The sequence below is a fragment of the Verticillium dahliae genome, genomic scaffold (genome assembly GCF_000150675.1).
Source record: "Verticillium dahliae VdLs.17 supercont1.23 genomic scaffold, whole genome shotgun sequence".
NCBI classification, from domain to species: Eukaryota; Fungi; Ascomycota; class Sordariomycetes; order Glomerellales; family Plectosphaerellaceae; genus Verticillium; species Verticillium dahliae.
The window spans coordinates 481,900-503,914 of record NW_009276931.1 but is presented as its reverse complement, the minus strand read 5'-3'; the positions used below and the strand labels follow the sequence as shown (position 1 = coordinate 503,914).

General features: G+C 52.5%; 7 protein-coding genes across 7 annotated transcripts; 4 read left to right on the top strand and 3 right to left on the bottom strand.

Moving 5' to 3' along the window:
- Positions 1 to 2,031: 2,031 nt before the first annotated feature.
- On the bottom strand, positions 2,032 to 3,004 carry VDAG_09213 (uncharacterized protein; the record flags this gene model as incomplete). Its single annotated transcript, XM_009655515.1, has 4 exons — positions 2,032 to 2,163; positions 2,313 to 2,440; positions 2,496 to 2,750; positions 2,800 to 3,004. The coding sequence occupies 4 exons, from the start codon at positions 3,002 to 3,004 to the stop codon at positions 2,032 to 2,034; spliced, it is 720 nt and encodes a 239-aa protein (XP_009653810.1).
- A 362-nt stretch (positions 3,005 to 3,366) lies between these two features.
- On the top strand, positions 3,367 to 5,632 carry VDAG_09212 (benzoate 4-monooxygenase cytochrome P450; the record flags this gene model as incomplete). Its single annotated transcript, XM_009655514.1, has 5 exons — positions 3,367 to 3,947; positions 4,200 to 4,515; positions 4,564 to 4,674; positions 4,727 to 4,893; positions 4,957 to 5,632. The coding sequence occupies 5 exons, from the start codon at positions 3,367 to 3,369 to the stop codon at positions 5,540 to 5,542; spliced, it is 1,761 nt and encodes a 586-aa protein (XP_009653809.1). The 3' UTR covers positions 5,543 to 5,632.
- A 305-nt stretch (positions 5,633 to 5,937) lies between these two features.
- On the bottom strand, positions 5,938 to 6,950 carry VDAG_09211 (G2/mitotic-specific cyclin cdc13; the record flags this gene model as incomplete). Its single annotated transcript, XM_009655513.1, has 3 exons — positions 5,938 to 6,180; positions 6,232 to 6,686; positions 6,863 to 6,950. The coding sequence occupies 3 exons, from the start codon at positions 6,948 to 6,950 to the stop codon at positions 5,938 to 5,940; spliced, it is 786 nt and encodes a 261-aa protein (XP_009653808.1).
- A 2,272-nt stretch (positions 6,951 to 9,222) lies between these two features.
- Positions 9,223 to 11,217, top strand: VDAG_09210 (uncharacterized protein; the record flags this gene model as incomplete). The annotated part of the gene is made up of 1 exon (XM_009655512.1): positions 9,223 to 11,217. One exon carries the CDS (start codon positions 9,223 to 9,225, stop codon positions 11,215 to 11,217), a length of 1,995 nt encoding a protein of 664 aa, XP_009653807.1.
- Positions 11,218 to 11,556: 339 nt separating this feature from the next.
- Positions 11,557 to 12,284, top strand: VDAG_09209 (uncharacterized protein). Its single transcript, XM_009655511.1, has 3 exons — positions 11,557 to 11,914; positions 11,974 to 12,075; positions 12,125 to 12,284. The coding sequence occupies exons 1-3, from the start codon at positions 11,757 to 11,759 to the stop codon at positions 12,168 to 12,170; spliced, it is 306 nt and encodes a 101-aa protein (XP_009653806.1). The 5' UTR covers positions 11,557 to 11,756; the 3' UTR covers positions 12,171 to 12,284.
- Positions 12,285 to 19,184: 6,900 nt separating this feature from the next.
- On the top strand, positions 19,185 to 19,692 carry VDAG_09208 (uncharacterized protein). Its single transcript, XM_009655510.1, has 2 exons — positions 19,185 to 19,215; positions 19,273 to 19,692. The coding sequence occupies exon 2, from the start codon at positions 19,318 to 19,320 to the stop codon at positions 19,618 to 19,620; it is 303 nt and encodes a 100-aa protein (XP_009653805.1). The 5' UTR covers positions 19,185 to 19,215; positions 19,273 to 19,317; the 3' UTR covers positions 19,621 to 19,692.
- VDAG_09207 (uncharacterized protein) lies at positions 19,631 to 21,224 on the bottom strand (the record flags this gene model as incomplete). Its single annotated transcript, XM_009655509.1, has 2 exons — positions 20,752 to 21,224; positions 19,631 to 20,702 (listed from the first exon to the last, which is right to left on the bottom strand). The coding sequence occupies exons 1-2, from the start codon at positions 21,183 to 21,185 to the stop codon at positions 19,631 to 19,633; spliced, it is 1,506 nt and encodes a 501-aa protein (XP_009653804.1). The 5' UTR covers positions 21,186 to 21,224.
- Between the last annotated feature and the right edge of the window lie 791 nt (positions 21,225 to 22,015).

Below are 22,015 nucleotides of genomic sequence, written 5' to 3'. Positions count from 1 at the left end.
GGGTGCGGCGTTTGTAGCGAATCTCTGGCAGCCGACCATGACGAGCCTACCAGACACAACTTCTTTACAGTTCAGTCTTGGACCGACCCGTGCGTTGAATACAACGTCAGCCGTTATCCCACCACTTACTACAAGTCCGCCCCCGATTACAAACTCGGAGCTGCTGTTGCCTAAGGCTTCTGAGACGTCCGACCTGAAGAGTTCACATTTCGATGTCGTCAACAACCTACCCACCGCGTTGCAAATGTCCCGAGGCGAGAAGCTCAGAGGCAGTCGTGCTTGGATGGTTTTCTGGATAGTCACAGGACTCCTCATGTTTTCTCAGTGACGTCGAGGAGGGAAGCAATCACTGTTGGCTGTACTTTGCTTTCAGCATGTTCCCAGACATAGTCTTCACGAATTTCTCTATAAAACAAGCAGTGCCGTTTTGAACGTTGTCTTTCAGATGAATGTGGTGGTAGTAGCCTGTTTATTCAATTGTAAAGCTCATTAAGGCGTCCCACGGTGTGCACGAATGACCTGGCGTATCGTATCCTTTCACCCAACTGTCACCATAGCAGGGCCCGCTACAATATGTCTGCTCAGCTCCTCATACGTCGTGAACTGTGCTTGGATGGTGATGGCGATGAATGCGACTCCACGTACGCCTTCAGGCACGCTCCATTCGCCAGAGTGCTCATTATTGAGGCGCATTGGCGTATGTATAGGTCCTCCAGGTCTACTCAGCCAGCTGAGAAAGAGCGGCTGAACGGTGATACCTTGGCTTGCCAGCTCACTCGCTTTCCAACTAAGTCGGGCCACGTAACGGGCATCCTCGGAGCTGACATGTCCATTGAGCTGTGGAAGTGCTGACACTGACGGAAGCAGAGAACAGGAGTCCGGCATGACAAAGTGGCGAACGAGGTTGAATGCCCAAGTGGCGGGCATGGACGAATCAAAGGGTCTTACTGCCGCTTCTTTCCAGACTTCCGTACTAAGAATGTTCTGGTGTCGGGCTTCAGCAGCTGCCATTTCTGCAAGGCCCGGTGCGAGAACGGCGTCTTCCAATGGCAAATTGATCAGCAAATCCAAGGAACTTCCTGTTTTAGCGGCGCTGAGAGATTGCCCAGCACCCGTGAGAGTTGACCCATTCAAGTTAGAGAACAGGAATTTGCACACGGGGCCCGGTTTGGTGCCTGCCGCAGTGAGGATGCCATGTAGTGCCTGTCGATGCACTTCGTCTTCCTAGTAGCAAAATCAGATTCACGACGCACCAACCAGATTGGCAGAGCATACGTTTAATACGGCCTTGAGGTTCTCTGGAATGGCAGTACTGTTTGTTAGACTGCGTAGGTACGAGATCTCAGCATGCTCTAAAAAGAGAGCTACTTGCAAGTTACTAATGGTAGGGGAGGAGATGTTCAATGTTGTGATCTGATTCATGCTAGGTGTACTGGCCGGATATGCAGAACAAACCGATATACACAGTGTAGAGAGTGCAAAGAGGTTCTTCATGTTGGCGGTGGCTTGACTCGCTCGCATTGTCTCAAGCGGAACGGCAAACGCACGCGGGCCAGACAAGGGATATACTTTGTCGGTGGTGGCTTTGCTCGTGATTCTATTCTTAGCATCCGGTATGAACTGAGCATGCTATTTTGAGAACCCAGACGAATTGGGCGCAGGCAGCGCTACTTACTTCCGTCGCCTGGCAGTCATTGCACTGGGTATATAACCACCGCTCTCTTTCATAGAATCCCTCTTGACCTTTCTCTACGCTGATGCCTTCGTCGGCAGTTCTTGGCCGTGTCACGCTGGTTCGGAGTCCACCTCATCTTGAGTACGTCGTTGCCGCCAATCCACTTACATGCATTATCCCAACCACTCCCATGCTCTGCGTGGACAGGCATAGGTGACGTAAATGACAAGGATGACAGCACAGGGAAGTGACGTCAGATTGCATCGCGGGACTGAATCTGAGCTTAATTCGACCACAGGCTTCGTTTGTCCAGGTGTCAGCATCCGAAGTCCGCTTTGCGCGCTTGCAAACTCGACTCAGATCTCTGCATAGCAGGCTGGACACAGGATGCGCTTCGAGAGTCCTGCATTGGTCCCGCCATCTGCGACCTCTTCTGGTGTGCCCCACTGAGCTGGCTTCACGTTCGTCTGAAATGCTGCCACGCATGCCTGGTGAAGCCATATGCCGCAACCGGTCCCAGCCGCAGGGCACTTGATCATCAGTCGATCGGGGTTTTCTGGCTGACTGCAACAACAGACGTGGCGTGGCGCCTGCAAATGTTAGTGTTGGGGATACCGCCGCATCGCTTACCACTTACCGAGAGCTGCTGGCTCAGGACGTTGACAGCCTGCCTCCAGTACCACGTACGGTGCTTTTGATTCTTTTCCTCAACCCACTGGCGCACAGTCGACTTGCCAATGATGCAGGAAAGGCTAATAATGTCCACTGCGCACTGGTCAGCGAAGGCTGTCAGTGGTACACGATCAGCCGGCAGACGCACTGTGATTTGATGCGATCAACTCGGCATGCCCGTGGTATGCCTGTCGTCCCCCGTCATTGGAAAGCCTGGCTCCCCCGCATACCAGTTCTCCCGAAAGGTCTTCGGGACGGTACATCCACAACACCCTAGCGTAGGCGCGAGTGTTATCACAGGCTCTGATTTCCTGGATGCGTGCGATCCACAGGGCGTGGGAGTTTCTTCCGTCCTGACCTCTGATGTAAACGTAATCCCTGCGACGGTATAGCACGTCGCGGACTTTTTCATGTCAGTCGCCTTGACCGTATTGCCTTGGCCGTCGACTCACTTAGTACCTTGGTCAAGGGTTTTAATTCATCCCATTCAGCACGCGGCTCTACGATGTATCGGAGGTGAAGCGTGCTGTCGTCGTCGAAGCTTCCATTGGGTACGAATGGTGATTGCTGCAGGGGGGGGCCTCTTGATGGTGTCGTCATGTCCATTTGGCCATCCTTGTCGGCAGCAGACCAGTATGAAACTTGAAAGTTGCACATTATAGGAGCGCGACCAAGCATAACCTCTGACAGCCGTCGTGGCTCCTTTTCAGTACGATTCGCCTTACGATTATGTACGGAGTGCCTCGCGCATATCTCCCTGGAAGAAGGGGACATTGTGCGTGTGCTGACCAAAAATGTGCCTGGTCATCGTCATCAGTCTAGATCGCTGTGATGACAGATGAGGTGGGTGGTGGCCATAGCTGATATTTCAATCCTTGAAGCCCCTAACACAGTCTTGTGTCAAACTCATGTGTCGACACAACTGTCCTCCTATCGCCACGGATCACGTAGATCTCATCGACGCCACAGGAAGGTTCTATCTTCGAAGGAGCTTTTGCTTTCCCGAGACCTCAGACACGATGGAAACCCTCCTACCGGCTGATTTTTGTGGTAGCGGAACTTTCATTCTGTGCACTGCCGGGGCCTTGGTAGTCATCTACTACGCCTCTGTCGCTCTCTACAACACAACAATTCATCCTCTGGCACGTGTCCCAGGATACCGGCTTGCTGGCATGACGAATCTGTATCAGCTATTCTGGTGTTATCATAATGGACGCAGCGTCTACTATCGGAAGATTCGAGAGATGCATGATCAATTCGGACCTATTGTACGAGTCTCTCCCAACGAGCTATCCTTACGAGACCCGAAGGACTGCGAAACGATCTACGCAACTCACTCAAAGTACACTAAAGACTCCACCTTCTACCAAACTATGGGCGTTCGACACGGCATGTTTGGGGCCGAATCAAATCTCGATCATCGACAACTTCGAGCCCCCTGGCGGCAATTCTTCACCAACCCTTCCATCAAGAAGTTGGACGGCATGATACAATCAAAGGTTGAGCTCCTCTGCCAACGGCTAGACCAACAGCTCCGCCAGACCGGTAGCGCTCCGGTCCAGGATCTTCTACACTCCCTCTCATCAGACATTGTATCTCAGTACGCGATGCCTGACTGTCTCGGGTTATTGGAGGTGGAGACCCACGCCAGCGATCGGCTTTCACGGCTCTTCCACCAAGCGAAAATGATATGGATCTTCTCCGCAAGCCCCACCCTTTTCTACCTAGCTCGGTGGTTGATTACACAGCTGTCGACGTATGGGCACTTCCGCAGCATGTTCGGTCACATATCACAAGTCGGTAGCAACTGGCACGCATCTTGTAGCTCCCACCTAACGAGTTGTTAGGCCAGTGCTTTTGCGGTCGACACCTGCCTGCGTCAGCAAGACGTTAGTTCGGCATGTCCAGAACCCAAGTCGCTTGCACATATCATGACAGCGGCCTACCTATCTCGCGAGGCGCCCGCCCAGACGACGATCACGCGCGAGGTCCTCATCGACGAGCTGCACAGCCTCATGGTAGCGGGCACGTTCAACACCGGCACCATCGCTTCGACCACACTTTTCCATGTTCTGACCAACGACAGTGTTCGCCGTCGAGTGATAGACGAACTTAAAACCGTCCAGAACAAGATGACACATGCTGAACTTGAGAAGCTGCCGTACTTGGTACGCCATCCTGTGTGCTCCGTCGTTCAATCTTGCTGACACCTCTAGTCGGCTTGTGTGAAAGAGGGATTCAGGCTAGGGTACGGACCGATTGGACGGCTCCCTCGAGTTGTGCCGGAGCCGGGTGCATTCTTCCAGGGTTATTGGATTCCAGCTGGTGTACGTCATAGTCAAAAGGTGACGTAACGGTCTTTGGCTAATGTTGTCCCAGTCTGTTGTGGGCGTATCGAGCTACGTTCAACATCACAATCCCGACATTTGGGGCCACGACCACGACGACTTCAATCCGAACAGATGGCTTGACCCCACCCGTGCCAAACATCTCAACAAGTACTTGCTCACGTTTGGAAAGGATGCTCGCCGATGCATCGGTCAACGGTATGCGTCTCATTCGTAGTCACTCTAGGTGTATCTCCCTAACCGGCTACAGACTGGCCGAAGCGACTTTGTACATCGGTCTGTCGTCTATTCTGTCGATAACATGTCGACCACCGATACGATTCCGAATCCCGATTGCGACGAGATGCGTCCCCTTCCTGAAACATCATCTGAACCCGACCAGATCGAGGCGGCTCGTATCGACGATGAAACCATGAGTCCCTCGAGCCAAAGTCAACCCTACGACGAATTGGAGGATATTGAAGCCTTGTGTTGCCAGGTGGAGAAGGAATTGAAGGTTTCGAAGAATATTGTTGAAAGCGCTGTTCAGAAATGGGACTTGACGGAAGATGATAAGGACCTTCAAGAGTTCCAAGGCCAGATAAAGGAACTGGAGAATTTCCTCGAATGCGGCAAGAAGCTTGACTCCCACCGAAGGTCTATCCAACCGCCACTGGAGGACAACGAAGGAGGAGCCCTCAAGTTCTATAAAAGCCTGCTACGTTTGACAGTGGATCGTTTGAAGAAGATTACCGCGTGGCAGCACGCTCTCGGCAATGTTGGCGCCATCAGCGAGGCTGACAGCCAAGTTGCAGCGGGAACGGATGGTGGCAACGGTCAGGCCGCCGTCATTGAGAATCAGAATTAGACCATGAGAAACGTTTTCCATCTGAGTCCTCTTATTTGGCTTTGTCCCGCTCAAAGTGTCAGTAGTCAATAGAGGCGTGTTGAACCAACAATTCACGAGTCGTTGAAAAACGTTATTGGGCCTTTGATTGTAGTGATGATATGTGTACGTTGCCTTTGAGCTGCCCAAGCACATACATCGTAGCTAAAAAGACAACATGGCAGAAGAGCATCTGAGATCTTACCTCCCCTAGTTATACCTTGTGTGCCCCTCGAGAGCCTTCGCCGTCACGGCTCGTCAGTCTCGCCCTAATAAGAACCCTGAAATTCCGAAAGTAATCAGCGTCGTTACTTCTGTACATCCCCCGAAGTTGGGATAGGTCCCTCTTTGACGCCGATAGAGATACATTTTGTAGATCATGCCCAAAACGCCTGCCGCTCTAGGTTCTGCGTGGGCAACAAATCAACAGGCGTATTGACCTTCTCCTGTTGCACAATACCTTGCACCTTGATCGCAACTGCATCAAAGGTCTTGCTGCTGTACTTTTTGTACACGGCGGGATGGCGGGTGAGAGCATGGCGGCACGAAGCCCAAATATCAAAGCTAGGAACCGTGAGAACAGCTGTGCCAAAGCCGTAGGAAGAAACCAGATCCTCTGTCTTCTCGTAGTTTAGTATTCATATCCAGACAGGGCTTGGGTCAGCACATACCCAGTCTCCTTTCTCCAAAACGATGAGAGAGAGGTTAAGAGAGGCAGCAGCCAGGAAACTCGAAGGACAGCCAATAAACAGATGGTTCATGATGGCGGCCTCTACAAAGTATGAAGTGAGCAGACTGGTATCTCGGTCAACAGATGCCCCGTCTTGGGTCCACTCGATGTATTCGCTTGGACTGGGTGAGCCGAGCTCATAGCTGAGGCGCTGCAGCATGATTTTCTCTCCTTGCACAATATCGGCCTCGCTGATATCTGAGCAAGTGCACGTGGCAAAGTGATCAAGGCTTGGATACACTGTCTCTTCCATTTTGGCGGCGATGAGGAGCGCCACTGCACCAACGAGAGGCATGTCAACGGCTCGGATGGCCTGGGCGGTGAGAAATCGATCTATGTAATTGACAGCGAGGAACAAGGTCTCTGGGACGAATTCAAAATGATCGTGGGCTTGGACTAGTGTGTTGAGTAAGTAGAACCGCATGCTCCAATCCAAATCAGGCTGCCGATCGATGTAATCTGGAGATGGCAAGACGCGCAGCTACAGGGCGTCAACTTGGGGTTCAGATCACGACGTAGCGAGATTGCCTGCCTCTTGATATTTCATGTGCTCTAATATATCGAGCCTGTACTCTTCAAAGTGTTTGAAACTCGATGTTTCTTTGGAGAGAACTCGGGGGCGGGCTCCCGCACAATGTAGTTCCGACGAAGCACACCCATCGTCACTACTGGGCGTCTCGAACTGGCTGGCGGATGAGAACCAGCTTGCGGGCGACAAGGGCGTGTTTCCGTCGGCCTCCGTTAGTAAGAAGCCAGTAGAAAACGACATGTAACAAGTGTCGGGAAGAAGCTTGAACGCCGAAGCGTGTTGGATAGAGCGGTTATGCTGGCTTTGATGTTCATATATACCAGGAAGTAAAAGCACGCTATTTTTAGCCATCTATTTATGGACAATAAGGCTTCGGAAAAGAGATCCCTTTCTGTCTCTTTCCTCTTAGCCTCTCTGTCCTTATTATATGTAGCGCTTCCCAGAAACTGTTCGATTCAGCGTGCCTCTCCACCTCGCGTCTCTCTCTACCATTATGTGAGCTATGATCAATGCTTGGGGCGATAGCCCAGACTTACGGAGCCTCAATCAGCCCTCATCCGTGTGCCTGGTAGCAATGTCTCTACTAGGACGAGGTTTTCAACTTCGGCCAACCTCTTAAGCATCGTAAGCTGCCGAGAAGGTCGATGCAAAAGCCGGAGCTGAAAAAGAAGATCCTCTCTTTCTCCACGTGAAAGGCACATAACCCCCTGACTGAGCAACTCGAACTGGTTTCCACGCACGATGCCCATCCATTGGTGGGATGAGTGCTCCCACAGGGTACCATCACAAGAACCAGAGCCTTGCATCTCCATGCGGCGCAAAGATGATGGTGATTCCTACACATGCTGGTTTCTGGTGAGCAATACTGTACCAATGGAGTACTGTATCAGAGAGGGTGCTTTGAGATAAGGAGTCCCCAGCTTCTGTAGTACCTGACGGAGCGCCACTGCATTTTGGCCTACGTAGGCTTAGAAAACACGATGCCTCCCAACCGGATCAGCACTGCACCAAGGACAGCTGTCATCCGTAGCGATAAAGGTTAGTGCTTGACTGAGGTCTATTTTTCAATGGGAATTGATAGGGACGCGTGACGTTTGGATAGGGACGCGTGAGCCTTAGGGACGCGTGACTTTTATGGCCTCTGATTCGCTAATTCCTATTCTGTTAGTACACTCGAATTCTGCCGACAGCTTCCCTTGTACCTGAGCTTAGCCCGCCAATCGATAGCTGTCGGAAACGGAGCCTGCTCTCCCCCGAACGGTCAACAGGGACAAGCACCGACCGCCGACCGGGTTGAAAGGACCCGGGGCGCCTGCGACATGACAGAGTTTCAGAAGAACTTCAAGAAAAATAATCAGAATCGAGAAATCAACAGGATGAGGATGCTGGTTTCCTCCCCGAAAAAAGAATGAGCTGCTCGAGCATGCACTTGAAGTCATCGTACTTCCAACAACAGCGTCTCGACGATTAACGATCAAGACTTTTATCATGTCCTCACCCGACCCTCCATTTAGCTCAGTGAGAAGCCGAAGACGTCGAACCCGGAGCGATAGTCCTAGCAGTCAATTTCCCCCACGAAAACGACCACGACAGAGCTATGAAGGTAGCTCAAGACCCCCTTCGGCAAGCAGCACAGGGACGAGCATCGGTCAACACTATGGCGTCGGAGACGAGGAGGCACTCGGAAATATCTTTGCGTCTTACCCAGAGATGTTTACGACAGCTCCCCGGCCTCATGGATCGCGTGGGATGAACGAGCCACCATGGGAGCTGCGATTCAATCAGGAGATTCACCTTTCGAATGATTTCCAGATCTCTAGACGACGGTCGCAGCGAGTCAGAATACCTATACCAGGCCCCGAAGCCAATCAACTACCTTCCTACTCTCCACGGCAGTCAACACAAGAGCAACCGTCTCCGACAAAGGCCGAGTTTCAGTCTGTCTTAACGCTCGTACGCGAGGTGATTGGGACAGATCGGAGGCCTACCCTCGAGCTCGCCCGTTCATACGAACGGGTCCGCCGATGGCGTGAGAGATGGAGCTACTCGCCGCTCAGTTCAGATGCACTCGAATCCCCGCCACCCTACTCGCCTCCCCGAGACAGGCGTCCTCCGAATCTAGCCTCGTCGCCGCCCTCGCCTGACCACTCCTCGTCGCCTGTCCCAGACCCGATCCCGAACCCGCCCATCCCAGGCGACCCAGTGACATCAGCCGAGGCTCTCTTCGATTGGGTGAATGGCTTTGCGAAGGCTAATGGGTTCGGCATTGCTAGACATAATACCCATTCGCATAAAGGTCGGAAGATTCGATACACGATTCGCTGCGATCGGTTTGGAGAGCCGAAGTCTAGTAGAGGTGCAGGTATCCGACAACGCAAGTCCCGGAAGTGTGGATGTAAGTGGATGGTTGTTGCAGAGGCGGCAGAGGAGGGGAAGTGGCTCTTGCGACAGCACTCGGACCCCGAACACGGCCAGCATAACCACGGGCGCAGCATCGGGCCATCTGCCCATCCCTCCCATAGGAGGCTCACTGAGCCTAACAGGGCTACAGTCGAATCGACAAGCCGCCGGGTTGGAATCCGGGCTCGCGATGTACGGGCTGTTGTCCAGGAACAACACCCCGAGTCAATCTTCACACAGAGGGACATCTACGACGCCAGGTCCCTCATCAACCGCGACAAGTTGGAAGGACATACACCTACAGCAGCACTCATCAAGCTCTTCGACGACATGGGGATTCCTTATCTAGTTAAGTGGGGGGATGATGAGCCGAACCGTCTTGTTGGCCTTGTCTGGTCCTTCCCCTACTGCCTCCAGATGTGGAAGCGGTTCCCTGAGGTGATCAGCTTTGACAACACATACAACACCAACCGCTTCAAGCTTCCGTTATTCCAGGCAACAGGACAGACATGCCTTGGCTCTGTCTACAACGCTGCCTTCGGATTGATCGATAACGAGAGGAGAGAAGGATTCCAGGTCCTGTCCGAGAGCATTCGACAGCTCGCAGAGCAGCATTCGATTCGACAACCGGATGTCATCATCGCCGATTTCGACAACCAGATGAAGGCCGCTCTTGACGACCAGTTCCCTGAGGTACAGCAGCAGCTCTGTATCCACCACATCAATTCCAACGTCCTTCTCAAGGCAAAGCAGAAGTGGCTGAAGGGCCGTAGCAGCAGTAGTCCCGACGGCAGCGACGATGCAGATGCCTCTGTTCCACAGAGACACGATGAGCTGAGCCCCAAAGACCGACAGTTCGTCCACGATCCCTCAATTGAGAATACCCCTCATACTTACCGAGGAGTCCTGATGATGTGGAAGCTCGTCTTGTTTGCCGAGACTGAGGAGGCTCACGAGAAGGCATGGGCAAACCTCTGTAAGGAGTTTGATGACCAGCGGGCTATCCTGCAATATCTCCATGGAACCTACATGCCTGTCAGGGCTCAGTGGGCACGCTGTTTCATCCGCAAGTATCGCAACTTCGGCATCCGCGTCACCTCTGGGACGGAAGCGAGTAACAACAACGTCAAGAGCTATCTTCTCAATGGCATGAGCCACCTCTATCGGCTAGTCGAGGCGATGCAAGATATGATAAGGGACCAAGAGCGGGATTTCACCCATGCCTGCGCACAGGACGAGGTACTGACTGCCCGCGAGTATCTCGGCTCGAGCTCGGAGTACTTAGGTGAACTGCGAACAGTGACTTCGTCGAAAGGTCTCGGGCTGATCACAAAGCAATATCGGCTAGCAAGGAAAGCGATGCCGACGGGGAAGAATCCATTCCCCGATCCTCTCGATGATTGCAGTAAGGACTGCTCAGTTTCGGCAGAGCTTGGAATTCCCTGTTTCCATAAGATCTACTCCAAGATAGGGGATGGTACACCTTTTGCTAAATGGGACGTCCATCCACGGTGGCGCCTACGAGAGTCAAGCTCTCGAGATCCATACCGACGCATCCTCGACCCTAAGATCGCCACTGCTCTCCGTGGCAGACCTAAGAACACCACACAGGCTGTCCCAGCGCGGCTAGCCATCGGGGCAAGCAGCCAGCCCAGCACTCGGTCAGCCGGCAAACCAGCAAGCCAGCCAACTAGCCAGCCAGCTAGCCAGGCATCAGGGCGCAGACGAGGTCGACCACCAGGAAGTCGGAACAAGTCGACGCTTCCTAGGCTTACACTGGAAGCGAGCCAACAGGCCAGCACCCATGCTAGTTGCCAGGCCAGTACCTCGTCCCAGCGCCAGACACGCAACCGGTCAGCTGTTCTAGGAACGGGAAGAACTACGGGAGTACGTGCCAGCGGACGAAGGACGCAACCAAGCATCCGGAGGCAAAGGAGTCAGTGGGAGATGGCTGAGAGTGACGATGAGGTTCTTTCTTGTATAACAGTTAGGGAGTAGAGGTGTAGATAGCTGCCTTCGAGGGCGTAATGAAGTTGGCTTTGTTCTGTATGGAAAACCAGACCTTATTCTGACGCCTGGGCAAGACCTCTCCTAGGGGGCTGGCCCGACCTCACAGCTTGTACACTGAAAGGAAGGTCTTGTTAGTGAAGCTGGCTTCACCGCCTTTGCGAGGATGTACCTGTGGAGTTAGCTTAAAATCAGCGAATCAGAAGCCATAAAAGTCACGCGTCCCTAAGGCTCACGCGTCCCTATCCAAACGTCACGCGTCCCTATCAATTCCCTTTTCAATATCACTACGGAGGCGTGCCGATACCAGGGAGGCATGACCATTCTAGCGCGTGTCCATGACCGCAGCTGTCATGGTGGGCCCTAGCTAAGGAACCATGGATTTTGCCCATTGATCCGTACCCAATCTGTTCGCCAGGATCCCTTTATTCATATCTATACAAGATGAAGGCTCCTTTGGCTGACAGAATCTCATAAGAAGTCGCATTCAGGGCCCCCATTGTTCCCCGTGTTCCGTATTTGTTGGACTCATGTTGCCTCAACAGACAGCTTCATCTCGGACGGCACCCGTCAGCACACCGAACTCCATCATGTCCAACTGGCCTGGGTCCGAGGGTCTGCCATCTCGAAAGGATGCAAGGAGAGTAGATCGCCCAGATTATACTATGACTTGGTCGAACGATTCCAGGTAGGCACATCGCCCGATGACGGGTCATTGCTCGTTCATCCTCCGCTGACCCGAGACAGTTCGAACGCTAGTCTGGAGCGTCGTGTGGTAGAGCTCGAGCGGCGAGTTGAGGTTCTAGCGAGGCTCCTAGGGGCATTCACGAAGCGAACCCTCGATGCCTGGTGAGTAGACTGTTGTCGTTGGCCGAAGTCTCTTGGCTAATAAAAGAAGCACCGACAACATGGAAGCACTTCAGAATGAGGGTTCAAGCTGGTAGGTAGGTTTCCGACTCTGGCGACCTCGGTGCTATCCATCATGTTGTAATCGGGACGAGTTTAAGAAATGTAATACAATTACTATATGTGTCGCGAACACTTATGGCTTCCTTGCGCCTCGCCTTGTCTATGCTATCAAAGAGATGACTCGACGCGATTAGCTGTGTTTCTATGATTGTTACCACGTCCATCTGGGAATCCAGATTTTGTGTATAACCTGCCCTGTCCTGTTAGGAGAACGATGTGGCAAAAAAGGGGGAAGCTAGCTGTGATGGCCTTTTCGATGCGTGAGTCAGACTGCGACCGCTGGCCCCCCGGAGCTGATGGGGTTAGAGAAAGTAGTGCCATGCCGGCCGCGCCTGTCACGGTGGGTACGGTTGTCATACCTGTCGCGGTCATGGTTGTCATGGTGGGTAGGGTTGTCATGATTGTCATGGTGGGTAGGGTTGTCACGGTTGTCATGGCTGTCACGATGGTCATGGTGAGTAGGGTTGTCATGGTTGTCATGGTAGGTAGGGTTGTCATGGTGGGTAGGGTTGTCATGATTGTCATGGTGGGTAGGGTGTCACGGTTGTCATTGTGGGTAGGGTTGTCATGGTGTCATGGCTGTCACGATGGTCATGGTGGGTAGGGTTGTCATGGTTGTCATGGTAGGTAGGGTTGTCATGGTAGGTAGGGATGTCATGGTTGTCATGGTGTCATGGTGGTCATTGTGGGTAGGGTTGTCATGGTAGGTAGGGTTGTCATGGTTGTCATGGTGTCATGGTGGTCATTGTGGGTAGGGTGTCACGGTTGTCATGGTGGGTAGGGTTGTCACGGTTGTCATGGTGTCATGGTGTCATTGTGGGTAGGGTTGTCATGGTGTCATGGCTGTCACGATGGTCATGGTGGGTAGGGTTGTCATGGTTGTCATGGTGGGTAGGGTTGTCATGGTTGTCATGGTGTCATGGTGGTCATTGTGGGTAGGGTGTCACGGTTGTCATGGTGGGTCCGGTTATCATGGTGGGTCATGGCTGTCATGGTGTCACCACGGAATTGAACAAAGTGGATTGATTGTTGTTAAGGTACAAAAGGAGACTTCCAGAAGTCCAAACGAAGGTAATTGGTCAGATCCAGCATCGGTAAGGAGTCTTACCGGGGCGATAACGACAGAACAAATGCATCAAATGAGGACTCCACATTTGGGATGAAAGTACTCCTGGGTCACAGAACAGAACCTTGCCTGATCGGCAACACACCCCCTCAGATGGGTAGGCGAGCCTCTCTCTGACCATCTGAACCACGAAAGATCAGGCAGATGCCTGTTGGCGGCTTTTGGTAGAGAATTTGGTGCCTTTGGAACAGTTGGCGTTCTCAGGGCAGATGAAGGAAATCGTGCTTGTGAAGCAAATAAGGATGTGTGTAAGTGTTAGGAGAGGTGGGCGAAATTGAGCAAGCTGTTCACTGGTGGACCGCTGGTACGCACTCCATCTGCAGAAGCTTCACGAAGTTCTGATGCTTCTGAGTCGGGAGAATCTTTGTAAGCCCATCGCTCACTATCTTGTCAGTGCTCATCCAGTCCACGGATATCTTCCCCTGTCTGACTGTTTGTCGGATCCAAAGACGATGGATGTCAACATGCTTGAGCTTCGTAGTGGCTTGAGGCCTCTCACTAGTGAGTAACAGCAGCGTTTGGCGGTTATCACAGAACATCTGGATCGGAACCTTGCCATGAAAACGTAGCTGAAGCTCCTTGATCAGACGAAGAGTGGCAAGGTAGTTCCTCGCTGCGACACTGAGGGCCACCAGCTCAGCTTCGGTGCTAGAAGTGACCACGGATCGCTGCTTTGTAGCTTTCCAGTCAATTGGACCTCCAAAGAGCATGGTGGTGTATCCTTGTGAGCTAAATCTGGTGATGGGATCATCGCCGAATGATGCGTCGCTCGCACAATACAGCGATGTAGAATGGTCTCCTGATCCTCCGTAGGACAGCGAGAGAGTCCTTGTGCGATAGAGGTAGCGGAGACAGTGGTCTGCTGCAAGGTGATGGAGTTCTGTCGGCCTGAGCAGAGACTCCGCAAGTCTTGAGGCAGCTTTGGCCACATCAGGTCGTGTTGTGGTTGCTGCGTAATTGATGGAACCAATTTTGCGTTGGTATAGTTGAATGGATTCAGCAGAGGCTTCGTAATCCTTTGGAGCAGGTGCTGGGTCTGTTGATAGAGGCGTCAAATGACCTCTGGTGGATGGCTGGAGGTTGAGGTCCTTCATCTTTTCAGTGATGTAGTTCTCCAGAGACAGCCAGAGCTTGCGCTGGCTACGATCTCTGACCACTCTGATGCCTAAGAACCATCTGACCTCGCCAAGTTCTCGCATCTCGAACAGAGACTTGAGCTGGCTCTTCAGCTCTTCGGCCGCTTGGCGATCCTCTTTGCGGTTCATGAGGATGATGTCGTCAACGTAGAAGAACATGATCATGCCTCTGCCCATGAAGACACAGTTATCTTCCTCGAGAGCCACGAGGCCGATCTTCCGCATAGCCTCGGACAGCAGCTTGTGCCAGAGAAGCGGTGATCGGCGCAAACCGTACAAAGCTCTCTTCAGCTTGAAAATCGTGCGCCTCTGTGGAGCGCCCTTCTTCTGTTGCATCTCCTGCATGAGATCCCAGCCCTGAGGGGCCCAGACGTAGACTGTCTCGTCGAGGTGTGCATTTGGAAAGGCGTTGACGGCATCCAACTGGTGCGTGTCTAGGTCAAACTCTGCACAGATGGCCATCAACGTTCTGAACGTCTTGGCTGCCAGTGTCGACGCGTATGTTTCCATCTCATTCTTGGGCTGTTGGTCTCCTCGTACGCAGAGCCTGGCCTTGAACTTGGTCACGTAGCCGGTGGAGTCAACCTTGTATTTCCAGACCCAGGTCAACCCGAGAACCTTGTGTATTTCCTGGTCGACCGATTCGAAGGGGACTTGCTCGATTGTGTCCATATTTTCAATGGTGTTGACCTCCTGGACGCTTGCTTCTAGCCACTGCTTTTTGTGATCAGAATGAAGCATCTCCTTCCAGGATCTTGGCTCCGCGGGCATATCTGTTCGGAGAAGCGGTTTCTTGTTCGATGGAGTCTGAGTGTGAAAGAATGAGTATTCCACGGTCAAATGTGATGATGGAGGCATTTTCTTGCTGCGGCGGGCTCCTAGAGCCTGGTCGGTGGGGGTGCCGTCTTTGAACTGTGACGGCTTTCTGTCTCTAGCGCTCCTTCGAGTGCCTTGGATTTGTGTTGATGGCGACGGCTGTGGGGCTGGTGCCACTGATGGTCGGGCCTCCACAGTCTCTGTCTCGTCTTCAGCTGAACTTTGATCAGCTGGTGTGTGTTGAGGTGTTGATTCAGGGCTCCGAGCTACTTCGATAGTGTCTTCAATAGCCTCTTCAGTCACTTGAATGGTGTCTGGCACGGGGATCGTGTCTTCCACAGCATCTTCAGCCCCTTGAATGGTGTCTATTACGGCATCTTCCACCCCCTCAGAGACAGCTGGCTGGCCTTGTCCAGTCTCCGTCTCTGGAGTTGGACGTGGTGACGGCAGGACATCATCTCTGCTGGCTGTGTGACCTTCCCGGGGTCGCAGTATCTCCGCGTTGATCTTTCCTCCAAGTTGGAATGTCCGGGCTTTCTCGAACAGGTCGATGGTGGCAACATCGAACTCGTCAATGTCCAGTGACGAGTTGAAAGGATTCTGGGCGTCCGCAACGGGCACGTCCAAAGCCTGGAATTCGTCCTGTAGAATTGGCTTTGGGGATTGGGCGTCCTTGAAAACTGTGGACTCATCGAAACCCACGTCTCTTGTCCTCAATACTGCTTTCATCTCTGGAACCCAGATTCTGTATATGTTGCTGCTGTCGTATCCACAGAGATAGCCGATGTGGGCTCTCGGAGCCAGCTTCTGCTTTCGGTTACGTCCCTCTTGGGCGTCTGCCGTGAGAGGATACGCCCTGCATCCGTATCTTCGCAGGTGAGCCAGGCCTGGAGCCGTAGTTCGAGCGGCAAGGCCCTTGGAGTTGAGCCAGTCGTTCAGCCTTCCTTCTGGTGTCGCCCACTGTAGGCGTCCCTTCGGCGTGAGATTGTGGAGATATGCAGCGGTTTGTACCACCTCTGGCCACAAATCCTCCGGGAACCCAGCAGCCGAGGTAAGGGTTCTTGCGATGGTGAATATCGTGCCTCCATTGCGTTCTGCGGCACCGTTCTGTTCTGGTGTCCTTGCGGCTGATCTCTCCAAGAGAATGCCGCGCTCTTCTGACCAAGTAACCAGATTGCTGCGTAGTGCTGAGTCCCAGTCAACTCTCAGGACCTTGATGACCAGATGGTACTGTCTCCAGAGAAACATCTCAAAGTTGATAAACGCCTGGAAGCCATCTGCTCTGGCAGGCAGAATCCTGACAACAATCTTCCCCGAATATGCGTCCGTTATTACAAGGCACGACTCCATGCCGTTGTACGACTTCCCAGGGCTGAAGAAGTCCAGGTTGACGCGCTCAAATGGATTCGTCGTCGTGTACGTTGGCTGTCTCCGAGATACAATCTTCTTGGATTTCGCTACCCCGCAAGACTCGCATTCGAATGTTGTTGGCCCTTTCACCCCAACTCCAGTACAGCTGTATGGCAGCTGCTGTATGGCCTCTGGGTGGGCATGAGCCAGCCGTTCGTGCCAGAGCCTCGAGTCGCTGACCATCGCGGCTCTCTGCTTCTTGGAGTGATAGAAGGAAGTGGTGCTATGTAGGGTGTTCACCGCATACTGGCCACCCTTCTCCTGAAGTGGGATCTCTGAGCCAGTGGCTGGGTTGAACAGCATGTTCCTGAGGGAGTCCAGTCCGAGTCCTTGGCGTTGGAGCTGCCTGGCTGAAATAAGCGTCGTCGGGTAGTCTTTGATGTACGAGACATCATGGCAGGTGATGCTGATGACGTTCTGCTTGCTGTCGAGGGTGTCGATGGCCATCGTGCCATGCCCTTCGACGGGGCTTGATTTGCCTCCTCCTGTGCTGTATCTTACAGTGTCGGTGGCCTCGCGAAAGTTGGTGAGGAGGTCTTTGTTGTTGGTTATATGGTTGGGTGTACCCGAGTCGATCAGGAACTCGTGACGGAGATCCCCTCCTCGGTTTGTCCGTTGAAACTCGTCCGAATCAGCGACGGAGAAGTTGCTCATGAAGTTGGTGTACTCGTCATCGCAGCTCTGTTCATCATCGTCACCGAGGAAGTTGTTAAAAGCAGAGACGGCGACTCCACTGGTGCCTCTTGCCTCCTGCCGCTTCTTTTTGTCCTCCTTGATTTTCTCGTTCCAGAATTGCAATGTGCTTGGCTTCATCCTTTTCTTCGCTTCGTCAATGTAGTCCAGCAGGCTCTGATCGGATTGATAGCTCTTCTTCCTCCGGTGTTCCGCGATATTTGGGCACAGACAGATGGGCTGACACGCCTTGGGTGCCCTCTTCTGCTGTACACAGTCGCAGAATGGTCTGCGAGAAGGCGAGCTGTTTGGCTGTTGAGGAGAGTCACGATGGGAATCCTGGGCACTCGTCCGATCACTTTGACCATTCCGGTCCTTGCCCATGAAGGTCACCGAGTCGCTGTAGAAGGACGTCTGAGATGGCTTGGTGGTGAGGCGATGCGGTTGGTAGTCTCTAAGGTAGCTCTTGTACCTCAACGCCAGTACCTTCCCTCCATCACGATCATCCAGCTCCCGGCGAACTTGGTGGGCGCACTCTGCTTCGGCCCACCCTGGAGACACGGAAAGAATTGCCCGAAGGAATTGAACATTTTGATCTGCGGCTTCTTTAAGCTGAGGAATCCCGTGCTTCTCAACTTCGATACAGAGTAGGATGAAGTCGTCAACCCACTTCTCATGGTCCATCTTCTTGATCATCGCCATATGCTCCTCCCAGCGCTGGCGAATGTATTGTTTCTGTCCCATGTCGGAAGGGGCGAAGTGGTCCTTCAACGCCTTGAGCCACTCCTGGCTGCTTTCCTCGTTCATGAAGACGGCCGAAAGGCTCCTGTCGACTGTGTTGAGGATGTATTTCTGGGACCTCCTGGAGGCCCGCTGACTCCCTGTTGTAGATGTCCAAATGGATCTTGTACAACGTCAGCAGTGTGCTGAGATCTCGCGTCTCATCTTCGAATGACGGTGCTGTTGGCTTCTTGGCCCTCTTGGGCCGCCTGTCAGCCTCTTTGTCTGGGTCGACTAGATCCCAGGCCTCGTAGGAGGTCGCCACGGCTCTGACGGAGTTGAGCCATGTCCTCCATTCCTCCCTCCTTGTAAGTGTCACTCTGTGCTTACCAGAGTCCATCTTGAGGATCCCTGGGCGTTGTCGGAGACCGTCGGGGAGGTCGTTCGATGGTCGCGACTGATCGCGTGTATGTTGAATATCATCAATTGACCCCGCGTGTACTCAAGCCCTAGGCCACACGTCTCGGAGGTTCAATTGGTCTTGAGGAGCTGATTTCTCCTGCTTCGATGTGTCGTGGAGAGATGATCGCTCTCCTGGAGGATGTCGGTAACGGCCCTTGGCCAGTGGTCGTCAATGGCGAAACGTCGCGTCAATTGACTGTTGAAGTGCAGCGGCGATTCAGCTGTAGACAGCTTCGCAGCAGGCGTATTGGCCGTAGGCGCCCTGCTGTAGATATCGAAGGTCAAGGAGCTATATCGTCGCCCGGGCTCATAACTATCACCACGGAATTGAACAAAGTGGATTGATTATTATTAAGGTACAAAAGGAGACTTCCAGAAGTCCAAACGAAGGTAATTGGTCAGATCCAGCATCGGTAAGGAGTCTTACCGGGGCGATAACGACAGAACAAATGCATCAAATGAGGACTCCACATTTGGGATGAAAGTACTCCTGGGTCACAGAACAGAACCTTGCCTGATCGGCAACATCAGGCCCAGTGTCGGCGTCTGAGTGGGTCGGAACCTGTCACGTGTCCTCGGATGCTCTGGCTTCCCCCACAACCCGTGCGTGCTGCCAAGGGGGACCAAATTCCGTCAACTTACCTGGCGGATCACGACTTAAACACGACGATTTCCTTGGTAATGTGCAGCTTTGCCCTGTTGCTGATAGTAGTACTGACCGTTGTATGAACGAAGTCTGGTCAAAGGACATTTGACATTGACGGCAATCGTGCCTTCGACATGAATCAATCGACTCAGGCTCTTCAGAAGAGGCTGAGCGAAGCCATCGCTGAGCATGGAAAGAAACAAGAGGAGCTCAATGAAATCCTAGAATTCCTTGAGACTATCGATAATGCGGACTTGGATCAGATGTCGGGGAGCGCATCAAGCGCAAGAAACAGAAGGAGGAAAGCCAAGACCCAAACAGTAAGGGACGAAAAAGACAGGTACGAAAAGAAACGGGATGATTTGGAAGTAGCCATGGCACGAATGTTGGAGAAGATATACGAAATCAAGGAAGCCTTAAACTCCGAGGCGCATTGAGGGTAAATATTCACTGGAATTTTGCCTTCAATGCCTCTGATCTCGCAAGCAGACTATCAACTTCTGTGATGTACAAATCGTTTTGTTTGAGCCATTCTGTATATCGACCACACTGCTCCACTCGACTTTGCACTAGCTGCGTGAGAGTGACACTTTGTGTGAAAAAGCCAGACAATTGTTCCTTATAGCTCTCGCCTGACTCATCTAGGGGAGAGAAGATGTCCAACACGTCGGGTGGTCGACGGAAGACATGTGCGATGCAAAATGCTGGGTTTTTTTGGTCAATGCCGCCATCACCGTACCACTCTTGTTTGAGCTTTGCAAAGCGGCCGTCCGCTTTGCCTTTCTTGACTAGAATATCGAAGAATTCAGCATGCGTTTCTTCGCTGCCCTCGTCTGGATCATGCCCAGTGATCCAAGAAGGGGGAGTAAAGATTCGACGCGGAATCGTGCTAGTGAACTCCCAATCTATTATACCCCGGATATTGAGTTCATCATCAACGATGATGTTGGCGCCTCGCATGTCCTGATGATGAAGAACAAATGGCTCTCCGTCTGCGGAGCGGCCGCCGAGCTCGCGAACTGCTTCTTTCATGGCGTAGAACGCAGCAATCTCTTCTTTGATGTCGTCTTCCGTAAGATCGGCAACCGGAATGGATATGAAGTCAGATACAAGATTGATTTGGTATTCCATATAGTCCACAGTAGAGGCGAAGGGTTTGTGAGGTAATCGATGAGCCAGAGAGAGTGTCCTGTGATGAGGCTGTCGAAGGGTAACAGCAGACATAGAGATGACCGGTCCTACATCAGGACCAGGACTACCGTCGGAGCTTGGTGTCAGAGAGCCTATGGCGGGAAACTCAAGTCTCCTCAGTTCGGCCAAGATATCAATGAGCTGCGAGAAGAACCTTGTCCTGTGTTCATATTTGGCGTTGATGAGGAGCTTTTTGTTTAGCGAACAGCCGTGGATGAATTCTGTGATCAAGAACATCTGCGTTCGCTCATTTTCTGATGTCAGGCAGACATCGCGTCCATAGGCATGGACAATAGGGACAGGAACTTGGGTTTCCAACTTGAGATATCTGTTCTTGGATGAGTACTAATTGGAGGTTGGAAGTAAGCCCGACTGACCGCATTGTTGCTACTTCACTCTCAAGTTTGATCCATGCATCATCGAAAGCCGGCTCTATTGGAATTCGAACGATCCATTTCGCACGATCCTCGTAGAACTCGATGAATACGCAAACGTTGAAGCTGCCACTTGCTTTGCCGACTACCCGGCAAGATTTACCGTTGTTATAGCGGGATGCCAGCGCGCAGAGGGCATTGTCATCGAGAGATTTGATGAAACTTTTCCTTGATTGTTTGTACTGGTCGTCAGTCAGGAGAGGGAATTCGCGAAGGATGAGGCTGGCTTCGGCTTCAACGTCGGGTGCGTTGTCTACAGGAAGATCATTAATCCTGCCGACAAAAATCAAACGGAAGACGCGTAAAAACGTATTGGAGAAAGAAACGAAGAGGGATGCAGAACACGAGCGCATCAGCCTGATGATATCGGCGAGCATCTTGGGAGCTTGACCCTCTTGATGAGTTCACCTGTTGATGGAAAAATGTGGGGGAGGGGGGTGGTGCAGCGAACATCTGTCAGTTCATTTATTGTTGTCAACCACGACGATGGAGGTTTTGCTTACATCAGCGGTCTCGTCCCGCTTTAGATGAATCTGATCCTGGATGAGCTATGTGGAACGTGCACTTACTGGGGTTTACCACCTGAACATTCAAGGTGAGAGAATTACCTAAGCAATCATCTGCCTATAGTCATCATCCCCTGATTGCATCCATCAGGCATCTGTGTTATGCATCTAAACATATCTAAGGATACTATTTCGATGGACACGACAGCCGATCGATCGAGGGTGAGCTGGTTGGACCGCGATAAGTCCCACTTCATGTGGGTCTCACTGCAGCCAGGGCATGAGATGATGCATATGGTGCTGGATGAAGAAGGGAGGAATGGTGTCGCACAATGACAACTCCGACCATGCAAGCCGAGGAGTCAAACCATCGGGATTCGAACAACTGAAGACACAATCGGCGATTTTTCAAGCACGACAAAGACGACCAGTGCGCGCAATTCTCTAGTGGCTATAGAGGGAAGTTTGTCAGGGCTAAAAACAGGGAGCATTAAGACAACAACCGAGAACTCGATAAAGGCGCTCTCGCGACCAGGATTGCACTACGGACGGTCATGGAATCCGAGCAACCCCCCGCCCGCGTCAGCAAAGTCTAGTTGTCCTTTCGAGCTTGGAAACGACGCTGCAAGCATTGGACGGAGTCAAACTGGAGATGCGGAGGAGCCACCTGCACCACCGTTGCTTCCTCGACAGACCTTCAC

Excerpts from the sequence above, each read along its gene's own strand:
- VDAG_09208 (XM_009655510.1), top strand. The coding sequence starts at position 19,318 with ATGAATCAATCGACTCAGGCTCTTCAGAAGAGGCTGAGCGAAGCCATC.
- VDAG_09209 (XM_009655511.1), top strand. The coding sequence starts at position 11,757 with ATGTTGCCTCAACAGACAGCTTCATCTCGGACGGCACCCGTCAGCACA. Across the intron at positions 11,915-11,973 it reads ACTTGGTCGAACGATTCCAG|TTCGAACGCTAGTCTGGAGC; the intron begins GTAGGCACATCG and ends GACCCGAGACAG. Across the intron at positions 12,076-12,124 it reads AAGCGAACCCTCGATGCCTG|CACCGACAACATGGAAGCAC; the intron begins GTGAGTAGACTG and ends TAATAAAAGAAG.